General features: G+C 40.4%; 2 protein-coding genes across 2 annotated transcripts in view; one reads left to right on the forward strand and one right to left on the reverse strand.

The window, feature by feature from the left end:
* The window catches only part of PCNT (pericentrin), a 38196-nt gene extending 28715 nt beyond the window's left edge, over positions 1–9481 (reverse strand). Inside the window, exons 1-8 of the mRNA XM_053471961.1 lie at positions 9280–9481; positions 7457–7636; positions 5366–5527; positions 4170–4304; positions 3896–4060; positions 1401–3248; positions 952–1035; positions 43–207 (exon numbers count right to left, since the gene is read on the reverse strand). Of these exons, the coding sequence (XP_053327936.1) occupies positions 43–207; positions 952–1035; positions 1401–3248; positions 3896–4060; positions 4170–4304; positions 5366–5527; positions 7457–7636; positions 9280–9336 (2796 nt within the window). The 5' untranslated portion in view covers positions 9337–9481. The remainder of the gene's footprint in view (positions 1–42; positions 208–951; positions 1036–1400; positions 3249–3895; positions 4061–4169; positions 4305–5365; positions 5528–7456; positions 7637–9279) is intronic.
* Positions 9482–10480: 999 nt separating this feature from the next.
* C7H21orf58 (chromosome 7 C21orf58 homolog) lies at positions 10481–16528 on the forward strand. The gene is made up of 10 exons (XM_053471583.1): positions 10481–10584; positions 11886–11956; positions 12173–12233; positions 12557–12630; positions 12732–12920; positions 13284–13398; positions 13916–14055; positions 14935–15176; positions 15542–15579; positions 16077–16528. The coding sequence occupies exons 2-9, from the start codon at positions 11897–11899 to the stop codon at positions 15558–15560; spliced, it is 900 nt and encodes a 299-aa protein (XP_053327558.1). The 5' UTR covers positions 10481–10584; positions 11886–11896; the 3' UTR covers positions 15561–15579; positions 16077–16528.
* The last annotated feature ends 3218 nt before the right edge of the window (positions 16529–19746 follow it).

The raw sequence follows: 19746 nt of genomic DNA on the forward strand, positions 1-19746 counted from the left end.
CACATCTAAACATGCTGGATCCTTTCTATTCTGTTAGCTTACTTTTGTTTGTTGCATAGTCTCCTGGATATGGGACATGTGAGATGCTTCAAGTCTCTGTTGAAGTTCCTCCATCTGTTGCTGCTGTTCTATGTTCAGATTGGCGCGAACCCCAAGAAGCTCCTCCTTATGTCTGTCATGAAGAAACCTCAGCTCTTTCTCATGTTCCTGATGGATACACAAAGCTTACTCATACTTCAACCCCTTCACTCCTTTAAGAAGTATATTTAAGTCCTAACTTCCTTGCAGCAGGAATATCTTCCTGGTGCTACATGGGAGATGAGGCAGTCTTTTGAAGTCAGAATCACTGGCTTCCTACCGACCTATAATTTGAAACGGCTGGCAGCATGAGCGCTGTTAGATAAGTGTTGGAGCATTCCCTTCCAGGAGATATCACTACTGACGTCAACTGGAAGGTCAGCAGAGAGCAGGATCCATGCTAGGATATCTGGATGCTTCCCCTTCTGATCAATTACATACATTGCATTTCTTTCTACAAAAATATATTATATATTATGTATAATCAGGGGATGCTGCCAAACAGATTTGACCATCGTTCAACAGGGGCACCAAAAATGTAAAAAGAAAATTATTTTTTTTACAATTTAAATTTTTTGTGGGTTTCTATGGTTTTTAAATGAAAGCCCCAACTCTTTAATTTGTGAGCTCTGGGACCTAGGGTACCTAAAAACCCTGGGAATGAATTTCCAGGAGCATCTTATAAACTGTGCTTTTGTTCATTACTTTTGGAAGAAAAGAATATGCTTTTATTGAGATGGCCCTGCCTTGAGCAATCTATTTGAGTGCATCTTGTAAACCAAGAATAACTGAAACTACCTCTAGTTGCTGAGGTTCTAGTTAGTTACATACACTCCTGGTGCATAATATTTAATCGGGTGTTCTCCAGAGTACCTGTTTTAGCAAATCCATTTGCTCTTTCCATTTATCTTCGGATAACACCATGCTTTTCCGAAAGCCTTCATTCAAACGAACAACCTATAAGAGATCACAAAAAATGTGGATACGATTAACTGTTTCCTCCAGAACCAGTTATTTGTCATATGAGGATACAGACAAACATATGTCGACTGAAGATGTGGATGCAGTGAAAGAATGTATGGCTGAAACATTGACTCCCAAGAACTACCCTCATAAAGACATTGCAAATGTTGTGGAATATCTTGAAAGTGATCTAAGCTAGTTTAATGCCATGATGTGCCAGACATGTCATTTGTCTTTAAGGGGTTAACAAACATATTAATGCAAAAATATCACAATATAAGGCGTTGCTTATTCTTTATGGACACTCCTCATTCCTTCAACAGATCTCTCTCTCTCTCTCTCTCTCTCTCTCTGCTCACCTCATTTTGCAGCCTACTCTCTAACTCCGCTTTCACCTCCTTTAGTGCACTTAATTCATCATATAGAGTCTTCTCCTTTCTTAAGAATTCCGCTTCCTTTTCCTCAACAGCCTTATGCAGAAGTTGCTGCTCAACTCCTTTGTAGTTTAATTTATTGTCAAATTTTTGCTGATCAGCCTCCCTGTCTTTTTCAGATTGTTCCAACCTTTCGGTGAGTTGAGAATTGCTTAGTTCGAGTTTGTCTTTTAACTCCAGGGCCATTTTCAGAGAATGATCTGTCTCTGATAATTTCTCTTGTAATCCTTTGTTATCTCCCAAAAGCTGGGACAAGGATTTTTCTTTATCCGACAGGCAAAGTTTCAGAAGGTCTCTTTCATGGCCGAGGTCCTCTAGATATAGTTTCTGTTCATAGGAATCCTTGATATTCTGCTCATGATCCAATAATTTATGTCTTAGCATATCTCTTTCCATTTTAAGTTCTTTTATTACCTCTTGACATCCCTTACAGTCTCCTTTATTGATGGCCTTTTCTCGTTCCAGCTCATCTTGCGCAATAGACAATTCCTTTGACACCTCACGCCATTTCCCTAGAGCTTCCTCCAGGGTATCAGAACATCGCTGCAACTCCTGCTCTTTCTGTTGCAGCTTCTCCATTAGTACTGTGCACCTCTCAAACAAGCTTTCATCAGACATATTGCTTAGTTCACTATGTCCATCAGGAGACAAGTTGTTTGAAAGATATACTGCAAAAGACTCTGGATCTAGAAGATTCCCAACAGAAGCACCCCCTGCTAAAACATTGGTGATTGGCATAGGTGAACAAAGAATATTGATGTTCCCCTCCACAGCAGAATCCATGCTTTGTTCCAGTATAAAGTCACTATCCAACTCAAAACGGCTGGAGTCTTGCTGGTTATCAGACTGTTCAAACTCTGTCCTGCAACTAGGCACCAAGTACCTATCCATTGTTGAGTTGGCATCGGGGAAGTTAAGCAGTTCTTCACTATCTTCTTCCTCATGAAGTTGTGCTACTTTACAGTTCTCATGTTCCTTTCTGGCTTTGACTCTATTAAAGCTCTTTTTTAAATCCTCGAGTTCATGCCTGAAATTGTCAATTTTGAAGTCTTTTTGAAGGATGTTTACTTCACTTTGAGTGATGAAAAGATTGCTACTTGTGTTCTCCGTTGCACTGGAGATCTCCTGGTGGATTTTATCTCTTTCTTCCTCCAAGTTTTGTAGTTTTACCATATAAGATTGCAACTCTTTATTATGCTGCATCTCAAGAGCCTGGCTGCTCTCAGTTTCTAACTTTAGCTTTTCCTTTAGGTCACGGAGCTCCTCATTTAAATGCTCTTTCTCTTGTTTGTTCTGGGCCGCAGTCTCCTTTGCTTGCTCTTCTGCATGTTCTAATTGCAAAGTGAGTTTCTTTACTGTATCAGCATGCTTTTGTTCCCAGCTCCATCTTTCACTCTCAAACTGAAGCATCTGTTCTTCAAGTTTTTTGTGCAAACTCTCACGGAGAGCTTCTGATTCCATGAGTTTTTCTTTTAAATCTCCAATCATAGCTGTGAGAGACTCTAGACGGTCCACACCAATGTTACAAGAGACGGGGTCTCTATATTCGGATATGTACCCATCATGAGGCGATAGAGGCTCTGTCTGCATGCCGACAGATACATTATGATGGAATACGATGATTTCTTGCTCATTATAAGAATGTTTCTGCTGTAGTGCAGACAGTGAACTTTCGGAAGCTTGCAGCTTCTCTTGCAAAATTGAGAGTTTCTTCTCTTGTTCCTGTATTAAATCTTCCAGTTTTGCCATCCGATTTCCCTCATCATTAGTTGGCTGCAAATACAAATATGCATTATTTACACAAGCTATTCTGCACCCTGTTAAAGAAAATATGTATACTTCAAAAGCACAATTTCATTTGCTATGTCACAGGATTTGTCCATCCTTTACTAGACAACTAATAAGAGCACTCACGGTATCTCCTGCCTGCCAACTTAGAGACTTCTGGAGCTCCCTCGGCTCTCTTTTCAAATGACTGAACAAATGCAAGGTTAAAGGTTCCCCCCCCAGATTAATAGACATTTTAGAAAAAGAAACATATACTTTGCAACACAGAAGAAACTTGAATAGGATTTTTCTATGTGGGGGAGGACATAAGGTGGTAGGACCACAACAACAATCTATGATCAGCCTAAGGCGGCAAAAATTGATTTAAAAAATAGCAGAAGACCTTTAAGATCCGTCATCAATGTTACTAGTGCCATACCCATGATATTCCTTGTATAGGTCTCTGCTCATTTCTAAAATGGTGGTTTTGGGTAAGAAAACAGGCTGATTTTAACAAAATATTTCTACCCAAATAAAGGATTCTGAAAAAACATTAAGAAAATACACTTAGCTGCAGTGACATTAACAAGAAAGATGCATATATAGTTATGAGGAAAACCCGAGAACTTGCATCGCTGTCCTATTGTCCTTACCTTGCGAGACATTTCAAGCTCTTTTTCCAGATCTCGAGCTCTCTTGTCCAGTTGGGTCATGTGTGTGGCGTGTTCTTTAAAATTCTGCTGAATTACAGAGATTTTCTGCTGAATGTTTAATAATTCTGTCTCTCCTGGACTCTTGTTTCTTAGAACATCGCTCACCTAAACAAACAAAAAGGTTAAAAATCAAATACCTTGAAAGCATTTCTTTACCAAGACCCTAAAGCAGAAGTAAATGAGTTATACTTTGTTAACTTCTAGTTATACTCACATCCTGGAGTTGAAGGTCGATGGCAAGTATCTTATTTGATAGCAACGTGAACTCTTCTTCCATTTGCTCTCGACTCTGCAGAGTTTCCTGCAAGCTGCTCGATAGCCGAGCGGTAACATCATCATGGAGAGCACTCTGCAAATCCAACAAGCAACAATGTTATGGCATTTACCAATCAAAAATATGTAAAGTACGCACAAGCCACCGATATCCACACGAAAGGCCAATAGGTTATTCAGCCATAAGCAAGTCAAACGCCCTCTTACAAACGTTTGCATATAGCCAGGTGTAGCCCATGGGTCTATCAAAGCAGCATACAATACCCAACACGGATATATTTTGGAATTAAAAATAGGAAATAAAGTCCACTGCGCCACGGAGACAGGATGATCATTTTGCATTAAAAAGATTAAAAATCTCTTTGAAAACAGCAACATTTTAGGTATAAAAACTTTTACTTGAGGGTACCAAGAAACCCTGAGTGACTGTATGAACACTTTTCACCTGTAGCTCTAGAAAGAAAGAAAAATCCCTGACACACGATAATCTATGATTGAATACGGGTTGGAACAAATATGATCCAACCTTAATTAAAGTCTGACCCTGACCTGTTTACGTACTTAGAACCAAAGATTTTTTTAGCCTAAAGGGATAGCCACTGTATAACGCCGGTACAATTGGGTTAAGGATGTAAGGGCAAAATGCCAGTAAAATTGCCTCTAGGGGGTGACACAGATTATCAATGCATTTTACGTTGAAGGTAAGTGGGCATTTTGCTAGTTTACCTTTAAAAAAAAGCAATTTTTGGTGTACTGTTACACTCACGTAGTTATTTACCCAAGTCTGTCTTATTATAGAGAAATGTTTTAACCCTATCTTAGTTGCAGTGTTTAAGGCAGTTACAAATGGCACTTCTACCCACAAGAAGTCAATGAGCCCTTTCCCCAACGAATATACTTTTCGTGCAGGGAAGCAAATGCCTCCTACAAACACTCGCACAGCTCATAATCATTAAGCATATGACTCCCAAATCATCCTCCCATAACATTAGGATTCAGGACCAAAACCAGTCCCATCCTGTTTACTCCACTGGTGTGCTAACCAGCCCAGCTGCTATATGGGAAGAGAGCGAGGTTTCTGTGCAAAACATGTTCCAGAACGTTCTAGAAATAATATATTATAATATACACACACACCTGCTGAAGAGTTTGAGAAGCCAGCTCCTGATCATCATTAGCCCCTGGGATTTTGTCTGCATGTCTAGTAACTGTGGCCTGTCTCATGTTGAGCTGGACATCTAACTCAGACAAGTTTTGCTGAAGATCTGGAACATCCAATGAACTGCTCTCCATGCTAACCTAAAAATGAAGAAAAAAACAAACAAAAAAAAAAAACAAAAAAAACAGACGGTTAGAAATTCAGTTATTCTGACCTCAAACACCATCATTGAACGTTGTATTATGAAATTAGTATCTGGTTTTTCAAAGATGTCCTACATTATTCCGCACCAGGAGGCACAGTATGCAGTTTCTGTAAAAGTGTGATGTTTGTGAAAGATAAGAACAAGAGCGTTTATAGTGGCATGTAATCCCGAACCAGAATGAACAGGTTGTCTAGAAGACATCCGCGATTATAAGACGAGAGGTATTTTTCAATCAGACCTCAAATAGAGGTCTGACTACAAATGTAGGATCCAGATCCCCCGCAGCGCTGCAGGGAATTCACCTCTCTGGCAGCCGGGGAAGGTATGAACAATGAGCGTAGACAACCTACCTAGAGCCTCCTGTCTGGTAACCTCCGCTGCTGTCGGGGCTTCTATCACCGAGCGTCGGCAAAAGTGCCGGCAGCAGCGGAGGTTACCAGACAGGAGGATCCAGGTCCCCTGCAGCACTGCGGGGGATCTGGATCTTACGTTTGTAGTCAGACCTCTATTTGAGGTCTGATTAGAAGACGACCTTGCTTATAAGACGAGGGGTATTTTTCAGAGCACCTTGCCCTATGATGGAGAAAATTTGGTATTTTAATAAGATTACCTATTAAAGTGACAGTACCAGAAGATCAAATTGACAGTTATTTTACACGCAGAGCCAGTTATTAAATGAACAAAGGTCCTGATGGCAATTGATGAAATTGCCACAGGGAAGGCTTTTTTTTTTCTTTTTTTTTTAAATATACACACACACACACAATAGGTTTGTGATTTGACAATTGGCTCTGTGGGTTTGCTTTCTTTCGGCTACAGCAAAATTGTAACAAACTTACAGTAACAATCTGAGCTATAAATGTTTTGATGCCTATTTATTTTATGAAGCTACATTTGAATTGTATGATGCTGCAGCCTATTTACATTTCAGCTGTCACCACTGAACATACATTTGCATATTGCTCTAAGAGTTAAATGGCTTCCCATCAGGCATTACATACCATTTCTGCAGAATTCATTTTGCTCATAAAGACATGTCACCTACCTTCAACATATTTAAATATTAAAATATATTGATTTAAATTAATATGAAAGTCAGGTGCACAGTGAAGTCTATGCGCATGTTCCTAAAGTCTGAAATCATTACCCCTGAATAATTTCTCAGTTATCCCACATTCTTCTTGTGTATTGCATGTTCTCTAGTTTGGGGATTATATTGAGCCCCCCTACCAAGTACCAAAGATGGCCCTTTCAATATGTCTCCCCACATTCTACTAGTCCTTAAAATATTAGTAGCTGGCATATGAATCCTAAAAATAATGAATTGCAGTATTCTTATCAGCCAAACTGTTATTCCATCAACTCAAACTCCTATTTTAATAAATTAAAGCATAAATTCAAGGGACACTCCAGCCATCATACGCACCTTAATGCATATGATAGCTGAGCGATCACTTAATTTTCGGGTCAGTTTTGCAAATGGAGTCAGAATGCATTTGTCCCTTTCCCCAACGCAGTTAACACTCCTGCGGGAGACGCATGTGGACAATGGTGAACACTCTGTCCAAGGGTCTGACTCTGTTTAGACTCCAGTATGACTCAATGTGAGCACTTCCCTGCCACTGACTGCCAGCTTCAAGCAGCCAATATGTGCAAAACAAATGACAACATTCAGCATATATAAAAAACGGTCTTCAAAATAACCAGTGTACTAAGAGCCGAGCAGAGATACACAGAACAAACCTTTATTTCGATATCTGAAACAAGATCAGGCTATGTTATCATTGTCATGAAACTATTGACTATCTATCCCATTTTCATTGAGAAAACGAATCATGAAATGAAAAGGTTTGTATTACTTTACCTCTGCCTGTGTGTTCCCTCCTACAGGTAATGATTCTTCTGCAGCATTCTGTGCAGCCGCTAACGAGCTCTCCGCCGGCGAAAAGTCATTCGCGTGTACAAGCGCACCCTTCCTCGCCTTCTTCTTTTTCGACGTCTGTGAGCTTTCCCCTTTTGTTTTGCGCTGTCTGAAGTGAGCAAGCTGCACACGAAGGTAAAGGAGAGGTAGAAAGACAGGTAGGTGAGAAACAGGTAACACGGCCACAATACAGGGGCAGGCATGATTAGGCAGACACGGGTACATTGACGCAAAGTATCTTAAAAAGCAGCAAAATAAATAAGTTAGCGAACAAGTAACATATATTATTTTAAATAGTTTGGTCAGTGTGCCCATACGGAGAGTGCTGCTGCATCCGTATACGCACGCAAAGTAAACAGTTTAAAGAGCTTGGAATCTTAGTGAAAGATAAGCGGCTTGATGTGGATTAGAGATTTACAGGTGGTGAAGTGTTATAGAAGGGGTTCTCAGGTTTCTACAGTGTGGGATCCAGGTGAAAGCGTGTGTGTATAGTGTAAAATAGATGATATATATAATATATTATATATAACACATACACTTAGAGGGAGATGTGACAAACTTTTAACAACGTGCCTGGGGGAAGTTTATTTCAAATGTGGAGAAATATTAGAACAAGAGGTCATAATGTAAAACTAGAGTATCAGAGGCTCGGTGGAAGACAAGATTTGGGGCTGATTGGGGTCTGTGTTAACATAAGGAGAAATGGGCAGAGTAGTTCATATATATTCTTTTCATAGAGTTTAGAGTTATGGATTACTATCATTTAACGCCTCCACGGACCTTGCAAAAACCCTCTTCCACATAGAGGAAAAAAGAACCAGTTAAGATTTAGCCAATAGCAAGAGGGGGGGGAAGGTGTGCTGAACTTCACCTGTCCTACAGAGCATACGCAACATATACATGAGACTCCGCAGAGATGCCTTCACCAAATGGATCCCTCGGTGGCACATTGACTGGTTACTAGAGAACAGCTCAAAGCCCACAGGTTTGTTTTCACCACCACGCACCTCCGTAATCATGTAACGCATCATTCGTGGTTGTTCAATGTCATTGCAAATACAATACAATCTGTTTTATTACTGGGACCCATAAAACTACCACTGCAAGAGACTCGTGCTTTATGGACACCTCACGAGAAGAGGACGAAGGCTGTAGTGTGCTGCCATACCAGAGCTGTTCACTTGTGGGGACAGAGACTTGAGCGTTACCACAATTTATAGAGGTGACTTTTATGTTATTTACTTCACCTGGATAGTAGATTCTGATGAGTGACAATGTCAAGCTCAGGTAAAAACCAGCGACAACTTATCAGTAGTGTGATCACTTTATCAGTTTATTAATTTCTTTCCTCCAATGAAGCATCCACTAAGTTTAACGGACTCATCAGGACCAAAGGCAGGGTCAGTCCTGACTCTATGGACCATGCACATTGTGAAACACGTTACAAGCTGTTTATACCCTTAATCCACGTATGTAGCAAAGCAGGCCACCTGATGTACTGCGGCTACAGAGAGACTCTCCAATGTGGACCATACATCTCCCTCAATAACCACCTTAGAAAAAGAGACAACGTTTTCCAGTCCAGCAGTGACGCACTTTCAGTATCGTGGTGATGTAAAAAGTAACAACTCACGTATTAGACATACAATGCAAACAATGGGGGCTTCCTTATGAACAGCATGAGCAAGTTGTTAGAGAGGAGGACGCACCTGCAACAGGACCGGCATTGAGAAAATATACTATTAAGCTAAAGCTTGAAGCCTCACCGTAGCCTTCCCAGCCTGCACTTTACTTCTTCTCTGTTCTTCAGCCGAGTCTTCCATACTTCTCACAAACTGTCACTTCAGAGACTCAACATGGCGCTACGAAGCCCGCCTCATCCGCCAAACTGGGCAACCAATTAGCATAAACATCCAAACATTGCACCCAATCCCCAATCTGTGCAGAACGTAAAGCCACACCCGCTCAAATAACTTTTATTGGCCTTCTTTGATTGGACATAAATGCGCCCCTTTAAATTAGTCCCCACCCCGTTACTATGGTTATCCTATAGTTGGACGACGCTGCGCTTTTCGTTCTGCCCTCCTTCAGCCATAAGGTCCAATGGGAGGCTATGCTGCCCTGTTTCAAAACTTTGCTTTCGGACACGCCCTCTGCAGCGCTATCAGGAAATCAGCAAAGAACCGCTTGTAACCCGGGAAGCGGGCGGCTTTGAGCGGGCTGGTCCTATTGAGTTAGCCGTATAAGCAGATTTATGCTGTAAATAACGGATAGCTTTAAGAGCGTATTACAACTCGCTTCTTGGTTGGCACCCGTTTATATTACCGATTTCCTTTATTCACACTTTCCATGAGAAAAACAATGCAGTCAATTATGCAACAAACAATAAATATTCATGCTTTCCGCGTTACTTTATTTTAACACGCCGTTCCAAACCCGAGTTTGTGCAGCAGTCGCGATGTAAAAACGACACTACGATCGCGACAGTCTGCTGGAGATCTCAATAGGATCCATACAGTTATGGCTTTTAAGATTGTAAGCTGGTTTGAGCAGCGCCCTCGTTACCTTATGTTTGCGTATAAGTGGAGCTGTTGTGTTATGCACAACGTATCTCCTGTGTTGCCATTTGTACAGTGCTGTGGAATATGACGGCTTATAAATCAATAATGATATTAAAGCACAGAGGACACCTGCTGGAGGAAGCAAAGTAACACAATAACACAAAAGTAACATCCTTGTGCCAACTTCACCTTTAATCCTTCCCTTTTTAAATCCCAACCTACTTGGCGCAATAATTTTACCAACAGAGGAAGTGTAGCTTTTCTCAAGGTATAGCATTAGCCGTGTTTATGTTCAGTGTTACCGTCACTATGTACCGTAACCACAGTGTATATGAAAAAACAGCTTAGTGGTTTTGGGCGTGGAACGGGAAGGGACTCGTAAGTCACATGCCCTGGATACCAGATTGTTGTAGGAGATGGCAGGTAACAACCAAAGCAACAACTGAGGACACAAACTCACTGGACTGAAGTTCATAGACAGGATTTATATTTACCGGGCTGAGTCTTAAGGTACCCTATCTAACCCGCTTCTCTCCATAATACCATATTTTCTGTTCTCTGTCTGTCTTTCCACTCAAGCACAGGTGTAACTACTACCTTCTCCCTGTCTCCTCGTACCGGTATAAAATAGTTTAGAAAGGGCCCTTCCGACCTGGACTGGATGGATTGATGGGTGGGGGGTGAGTGTGAACGTGCATGTGTACGTGTGTGTGAGCATGTGTGTGTACTTTGTGTGTGTGAGAGCATGGGTGTGTAATTGTGTAAGCGGGGTGAGTGTGTGTTAGTGAATATGAGTAAGTGTGTAATTTGTGTGTGTTTACATATGTTGGAATGGGGGTAAGGGGCAAAGAAGGCACAGACCACTTGTGTGGGGGCAATGATGGCATCGACTAGCTGTTGAAGTTGGGGGGCCCGGGGCAATTTTTCAGACCAGGGCCTGGTGGTTTCTGGTTACGCCCCTGCACTTAAGGACTCATTTTCAGCAAGGACACACAAAGTGGACAACTTGGTTCTTTCTGCTGAAATATGGCTGTTATTCTTTATGGCTGAGCCAGAGGTTCATGTGCATTTCTCAGCATGTATGTGGCAACATATTGTGGCTGTGGCCGGATCAATCAGGCTTATTTGTGATCGACAGGCCAGGCGTCCATTAGTATAGAGGACTGCGCTTATATGACATAGCCCTCATTGCTTGCTTAAGAGGCAGAGCGCTGGAATATGATGTCATATGCACTCAGCATAGGGAAGAGTGGCTGGGGTTGCTGCGTTGGGTCAGGGCTAAGGCAGGGTCCATAATAAATATGTTGCTGCATGCATGAGACCATATTAGTAAACAAGTGATAAACATAATGCTAAACAACTCTGAGTGATGCTCCAGAATTGGATAACCTGGCACTTATCGTTTTACTAAATCAATAATGCTTGATTAGAAGTTTGATCCCAAAGTAAAACTGCATCCTCTCTGTGCTTTGAAGAATGATACTTGTTACGTCTGACTAATTTAGGTGCAGCAGAATTGTTTTCACTATCTATGTGGACGCCTTGGGTTATTTGGATAGGTGCTATTATGATTGTAACTATCAACGTAAGTGAATCACATCCTTAGGCAAAAATGTAATTCCGTTCATTTGTGTGTAGAAATCAGACAGATTATATTATTTCAATTTCCATTACTTTTTGCTGGAACCTAAGCCTTGTAAATCTATGAGCAGTCTATACAAGTTAAACAATTGAAGATAACCACTGAAGGGACCAGGCAGGCAAATAACACAGGGGGGTAATTAAAAATGTCTGTATATATTACATTACAGCTACACTGAGGATGGCCGATCCTTCCTTGATAGATCACATGACTAGGCTGAAACTCAAACTCCTGGAGAAGGTGAGATGATCATATCCTTTGTGACCAAGTTCTTCTCTCACCCACCCCATACATACATACATACATACATCTGTCGGCACTTTCCCAACACGCACTTCGGAGGTTTCTCTCTGTTCTGAATTTAATGCTTCTATAAAAAATGGTTTTATTAACCACACAAATCCAAGTTCTACCTCTTTGAAAAAAACTATTTATGTTCTTGTTCTTATCATACAGCGGTTGGAGAATGAGCGTGACATGGTTGATGAATCGGAGGAGACCGAACCCAGCACTGCAAGTAAGAATCCTGTGAGGTCAAAGAGGGCGATGATGACAGAAGCAGGGGGTAGTCTAGGGAAGAAGATAATCTGATGATTTTAATGTGCTATGTTAGGGGCAGGTATTCATTTTCTGCAAAAGTTGACAGTAGACCTTTTAGTTAGTTGCAGATGTAGTATTTGATAAAGAAAAGCTTAATCTTTAGAACATTCAAGTCTGCGTTAATGAGCTATAATTGTTAAATAGGGTTGAGGTTGAGACCTCGGGCTCATGACCAAGGTCAAACCTTTGATTAGAGATGTAATTTGCTGAGATACAGATGTTTGTGTCTTGTGTGCTTAGGAAGCTATGATGGACAAGAGGAAGCTCTGCAGTCTGCGTTGCGGAGGAGAAAGGATCTACTCCACAAACTGCGTGTATGTAACATTTCTTGGTAGATATATGTTTTTTTCCCCCAATCTGAATATCATTGTAGTGTGTTGCACTGCCCTGATTTGAAATTACTGTTTATTCACAGGAGCAGCAACTCCTAGAAGAAATTTCACGTCCCCATACCTGGGAGGGCACTCGTCGCCCAAAAATGAACATTGAACCTCTTCATCAGGTGGCCCCCGTTAACTACTATCACCCACCTCCTCCAGGTCCACCTGTACGTTTCTATCCACCACCACCACCCCCTGAGCCTCCTAGGATCATCCAGCAGCAGGTGAGACCCCTGACCTGCTAGTGGTTTTACTTCAAAGTCCAGTTCCATTCTTCAAATTGTAATGCAGTTTGAAGTAGGTTTTTACTCTTGAAGCATTTTTTTGTCGTGGCCTTTTCATGTCAGAAAAATTGTGGGCTTTACAAACATTTGCAGTAAATATTTTGTGAAAGGTATATATGTGTGTGTATGTATGTGTGTGTATATATATATATATATATATATATATATATACATGCATATACACACACACACAGCAGTGTGTAATGAATATTTGTTGTGACCACCCTTTGCCTTCAAAACATCATCAATCCTTCTAGGGAAAAACCCCTTTCAACAAAACTCAGCCTTATTTATCTGTCACAGTTACCCCAGCAGCCAGCAACCATAATTCAACAGTTACCTGCACAGCAGCCACTCATCACCCAGATTCCATCTCCACAAGCCTTTCAACCAGCCCGCTCAGGCAGCATAAAGGAAGGTAAGGACATCATGAGTGTCTTAAGTGTAACGCATTCTGCACTTGTCCCATTTTATCAGGCAGATGTCATAGATGATCCATTCCTTCTGTTCCCATGGCTAATGCTGTATTCTAATAGATTGTAAGCAGGCCCCCTCTTCTCCTACAGTACCAATGGGTCTTAAACGATGTTAAGGTTCTTCCTATATTATATATTATTGTTGTTTTCACTGTCCCCCTTTTATGATAGCACTGCAGATATCATGTGTTATATATTGTATGTATCTGTCTGTCTTGATTCCACGCACATCTTCTTTCCATTAATTTTATTATGCAAAGCTTTTTAAAGCTCAAGGTATTGATGGACTTGAGGGTGACCAGTTTATAATGTTTTGGTAATGTTTTCTTTAAAATACGTGCATGTTAAGTGTCTTCTAATAAATATATCATATAGACATGGTGATGATTCTGGTAACCCTCACTCATAGCCAAAGCATATATCTGTAGTCTTACATTATATTGTCATCTTCTTTTGCAGACATGGTGGAGATGATGCTCATGCAGAATGCACAAATGCACCAGATAATAATGCAAAACATGATGCTAAAAGCACTGCCTCCTCTTGCTTTGTCACAGCCTGCAAGCAGTGCCCCCCCACCCCAGTCCCAGTCCCACCAGGTACTGCCTGAAGTATTGCCTGAAGTATTGCCCCTTCGGCTCAACTTTATGGTTCCAAAAATATTTATTTTTATATCTAAGCGGCAATACTAACATTTTCTATAAATACGGTTTTCTGGGCCTATGACAGATTTTTAAAGGTAAACAAAAGCTTCTTGTAGCCCATGCAACTGCAGTTTGCTTACAACTCTCCATAGTTGCAGTATGATGGACTAGAATAATGTCAAAATAAACCAAAAATAACGTTCTAAATAAATGTAATGCAAGCTTTTAATTATTATCAACTAACATGGGCTAAAGAGACCAAAAAAGTCTAGTTCAGTCTATGAGTGTTATAATATTTTTGGGGCAGTAACTCTGTTATAGAGTAAAATAACAATAATAGACATTATTAACAACTGATTTAAAGATCACAAGTTTATATTGCAAAAAAAAAAATGCTTTAAAAAGTTGCTTATTATGTAGGTGAAATGTAAGAGTAAGGTAGGTTATGGTACATTAACATAAAGGGATTTAACCAAAGAGGGAAGGTTGAGGTTTCAATTTATTGATTTTACTATGCATTATGGAGGGCTCTCCCTGATAATGTTCTCCAAAACTTTGCTACCAGGATTCAGCGGTTCTTACAATATTTTGTTTATGTTATATTGCTGCTTTATTAATGAATCAGCAGTTGTACATGATTACAAAGAGGCCTCCTATCTTATTACCCGAATAAAGAGACTACCTTTTAATGTGTCCCTAAAAATGTTTTTGATGGTTAATAAATAGCTTATTGTGACCCCCATTCCTAAATTTTATTATTGTACCTTTTTTTCTGGTATAAGGAAAGCCATGGACCAAACATACTAATTATGATGACTATGTTTCTATAATTAGGATTCAAATTTTCCTACTTCTATGGTGCTAAGACCTGAGAAGATTCGACCTTCTTCTGTCCACCATCATCACCACTATACACCTCCGACCCTGCCACCTGCACCACCCACCATGCAGCCTGGACCAGGATATCCAATGTGGTCTCAAATGATGCATTCAAATCCAGCGGGACACATGGGTGGATTTCCCCACACTATTCATCATGTGACTGGACCAACCACAACACTACCTGCAATACATACGTAGGTCACGTGACCTGAATAACTTTGTTAAAATGTTGTTTAGGTTTACTGTTTTTTAAGTTATTTATCAGCAGACCCTTATCTTTTCTTACACGGATCTCTCTCTCTTTGCTGATCACACAGATCTCTCTCTCTTTGCTGATCACACAGTGATCAAGTAGGTGTCTGCAGCCCCCTATTTCTGAGAACAGTATGTGCGTAATCTCTCTGCCGATCCAAACAGTGCAGTAAATGAATGTACTACTGTATTCTCAAACAACAGTGATTCAAGATGTACTATTGGCTTCTGCACCGTTACTGGGTTAATATATTCATAATAGTGTAATCTCATTTTCAAGTGTAGTAACAAATGGATTCTTCCACAGAGTCCCAAGTGGCCTATGAAGACCATGAGCTGTAAAAGGTAAGAGTCGACCGTATGTACACTGAGTCTGTGCAACATGCTCACACTCTTCCGCATCCCTTGCAGACAATAGGTACTAAATCTCATTGTGCTTAGTCTCCCACCAGTATTACAATGCGGTGAAAAGGTATATAAATTGAAAACAATGGCTATCCAACCCTACCTGACCCTATCTGAAAAAATAATTGCCCCTTTAGTTACTAAATCAACCAATTAACCAAACGTAATTGATAATTGGGTTTCCAGTTTCACTAGGAACCCCCAATGTTTACTGTCAGTTCTGTTGAATCTAAACACCAATGGAACTGCCTGTCCCGGGCGTCGGGCGCTAGACTCCGAATAAAGGCCGCACCCCCACTTTAAAGACTTAAAGTGGGAGAAAAAAGTGCGGCCTATATTCGGGCAAATACGGTATGTATTGTATTAAGTGCTGCGTAAATTGTTGGCGCTATATAAATAAAACATAATAATTATCATCGCTTTTCTATGTTTTATAGATGTACCTGAATAGAAAGCAAAATAATGGGAACTTCAGAAACAGACTCAACTCGCCATGTATGTTTTACACTTAAAAAACAACTGTATGTTATAAACATTATTTCTATAGGATGCTGACATATGTAACCGGAGCAGGCAGTAGTGTCACTATGCCTCGTCTGTCAAAGAGAAACCGCTCTATTCTGGTAACCAGCTCCCCCGCTCTGCTTTTGGACTTCGTACAAAAAGGGACATCTTTTACCTCTACTTTCATTTGGTTATTTTATGGTCATCATTATCATGTAATAAAAAGTATCTAGATGGCGTATCTAGTATCTATAGTACCATATGTTTTGTACAATGTTGATACATTTTTCTCTTATAGACAAAATGTCTGCCGCTGTAGCATGTCACAAAGTAAAAAACTGTTTTCTGATACTGAATTGTTAATAAAGAAGTATAAATTATACAACTATTATATATGCCTTCAAATAAGGACTAAAATAGTCAAAAGCCAGTTGTCCTCTGTGAAAATGTCCTCCATGAAATGTCTCCAGGCCTGTTCCTGGTTAAAATAAGCATCTGTGAGTCACTGTATGCAGCATTTGTGCACAAGAGAATATTGCCGGGGGGCCACTTGGTCTAGGGCCAGCCCTGGGCATCACTAATACAAAGCGCCATGCGTTTAATCTAGGGGTAGGCAGGGTAAGTGAATGATGTGTGTCTAGGAATGATAGTGTATGTTTGTGGGTATGTTATTGTGCACATCTGCTTTTATGGGTATGTTAGTGTGGGAATGTTTCTGGGTATATTATTGTGTGTGCTTTTATGTATGTTAGTGTGTGCTTGTATATGTGCATGTGTGTGTTTGTTATTCAAGTATTTAAGTGTGTGGATATGTTCCTGTGTGCATGGGGGTGTGTGACCCCATGTTTGAAATGTTAAAGTGTGACTGAATTTGGAACTAAATGGCACATCTAAACGTATGGGCACACAGTTGCCCAAAGGCCCCGAGTTCTAGAGGCCCCATGGTGAAATGGTCACATTTCTGCCAGAAATTACAGATCTCGTGCTCCCACAACTGGAAGGAAGATAACGGAAGATGAAGGAAGATGATAAAAAAAAGGTCTACAAGGGCACTGTATGTGTAATATATGTATATATATATATATATATATATATATATATATACACATATATATACACATATATACATATATATATATATATATACACACACACACACTCTGGACACATTGTTAGGTACACCTGTTCAATTGCTTGATAACACAAATAGCTAATCAGCCAATCACATGGTGCTGGAAACATTCCTCAGAGATTTTGGTCCATATGGACATGATGCAATCACGCAGTTGCTGCAGATTTGTCGGCTGCACATGATGCGAATCTTCTGTTCTACCACATCCCAAAGGTGCTCTATTGGATTGAGATCTGGTGACTGTGGAGGGCATTGGAGTTCAGTGAACTCATTGTCATGTTCAAGAAACCAGTTTGAGATGATGTGAGCTTTGTGACACGGGGCATTATCCTGCTGGAAGCAGCCATCAGAAGATAGGTACACTGTGGTCATAAAGGGATGGACAGGGTCAGCAACAATACTCAGGTAGGCTGTCACATTTAAACAATGATCAGTTGGTACTAAAGGACCCAAAGTGTGCCAAGAAAATGTTTCCCACACCATTACACCACCACCATCCTGAACTGTTGATACATGCTTTCATGTTGTTTACACTAAAATCTGACCCTGCCATCTGAATGTTGCAGCTGGAACTGAGATTCATCAGACCAGGCAATGTTCTTCCAGTCTTTCATTGTCCAATTATGGTGAGTCTGTGCGAATTGTAGCCTCAGTTTCCCGTTCTTAGCTGATAGGAGTGGCACCTGGTGTGGTCTTCTGCTGCTGTAGCCCACCTGCTTCAACACAACTGCTGCTCACTGAATATTTTCTTTTTTTCGGACCATTTTCTGTAAACCCTAGAGATGGTTGTGTGTGAAAATCTCAGTAGATTAGCAGTTTCTGAACTACTTAGATCAGCCCGCCTGGCGCCAACAACCATGCCACATTCAAAGTCACTTGAATCCCCTTTCTTCCCCATTCTGATGCTTGGTTTGAACTTCAGCAAGTTGTCTTGACCATATCTACTTGTATAAATGCATTGCATTGCTGCCATGTGATTGGCTGATTAGCTATTTGTGTTAACAAGCAATTGAACAGCAATTGTACATAATAAAGTGGCCAGTGAGTGTATATGTCAATTAATTTAATTTGGAATGTAACATAAATGTATTTGTTGATTTAAAATTCTGTTGAATTTACCTTGAATGTAAAAATAATTATTTAATTTGGAGTTGGGTATCAGCTTGATATTCTGAATGTCTAAAGTTGTGACTTGGGACTTTCAGGCAATAAGGCAAGAAGCTGTGACTGCAGGCAATAAGGCTGGGATACCAGGGGTATAAAAGATACCAGGGGTATAAAAGATAATTTAGATAACATTATGTATCAGTGATGATACAGGTACAGGTAAGGTATAACAATAAAAAAATCACTAAAATACAATAAATACTAATAATAAAACAATAAAGTGAGCTAAATGATGTAATTGTGACATCACTGGGATTAATAACATGTTCAAGAGGTCTCTAAGAGGACCTCTAACAATACTGCACTGATATTTAAAAAAAAAAATACAACAAAAAATAAACCCTCCTGCACTCTCTCAAACCCGTTCAACCATAAGTTAAAAAATACTACCCTATAGGGTACTATATGTAAGGGATGGATATTGGCCCCCTAGAAAGAAAATAACTAAGGATGTGGGGTATTTCCGTAATCAGGAGATGCAGCTAAACAGTTTTGGCCTGGTTTCTCTGTGTCGTAACACCAATGGCGCCGCCCCCATGTGCCCCCCCCCAATTGAAACGCTGTTTTTATTTTTTGTAGCCTGGAGGAAGCGCTAGACCCGGAGGAGAGAGGGGTGCCAAGCGGTCGCGCAAGGTGTCAGCAACCGACCGGCACCCCTCACTCTCCATCTAAAGGTAAGTGAACTACAAAGGGAGGAGAGGGGGTAGATAGTAAGAAGGAGAGGGGGGTCGATAGTAAGAAGGAGGTACCCTTCATGCATGGGTTTGTCCTTCAGGTGTGAATTTACAGCTCCTGACATCACTGTGAAACAACACCCCAATATGTGTTCAGCAAAATCTCTTGAGTACAGTGATACCACCCATGCATGGGTTTGTCTGGTTGTATGGGGGCTAAAAGCCCACCTCTGGGAAGTGCGATTTTTCCCCACTTAGGGCATAGGAATAGACTGACCAATCTTTGAACCCGGCCACTCTGATGTTACTCAATCAAACCATTTATTTTTGTAAAAGTAGATATCCCTTGGGTATTTAAAATGCTTATATTTTAACTGCGTTCATTTAAGCACTTGCTCATAATAATAAACGTTATTTATTTATCTTTTTTATTATTGTTTTTGGATTTAGTTTTTACATTTATTATACTAATCACATTGTGTTTAGAAAGCTGGGCTCCATTGATTTGCATGGTTGAATGCAGTGCCTGTATTCAACCTGCAAGGAGAGCCAGAGTTCTTAGGAGGGTCTGGAGAGACCCGATTGGAAACCTGTTTATTTTATTTTAAAGGAAGCCGACATATGACAAGT

The sequence above is a fragment of the Spea bombifrons genome, chromosome 7 (genome assembly GCF_027358695.1).
Source record: "Spea bombifrons isolate aSpeBom1 chromosome 7, aSpeBom1.2.pri, whole genome shotgun sequence".
Lineage (NCBI taxonomy): Eukaryota > Metazoa > Chordata > Amphibia > Anura > Pelobatidae > Spea > Spea bombifrons.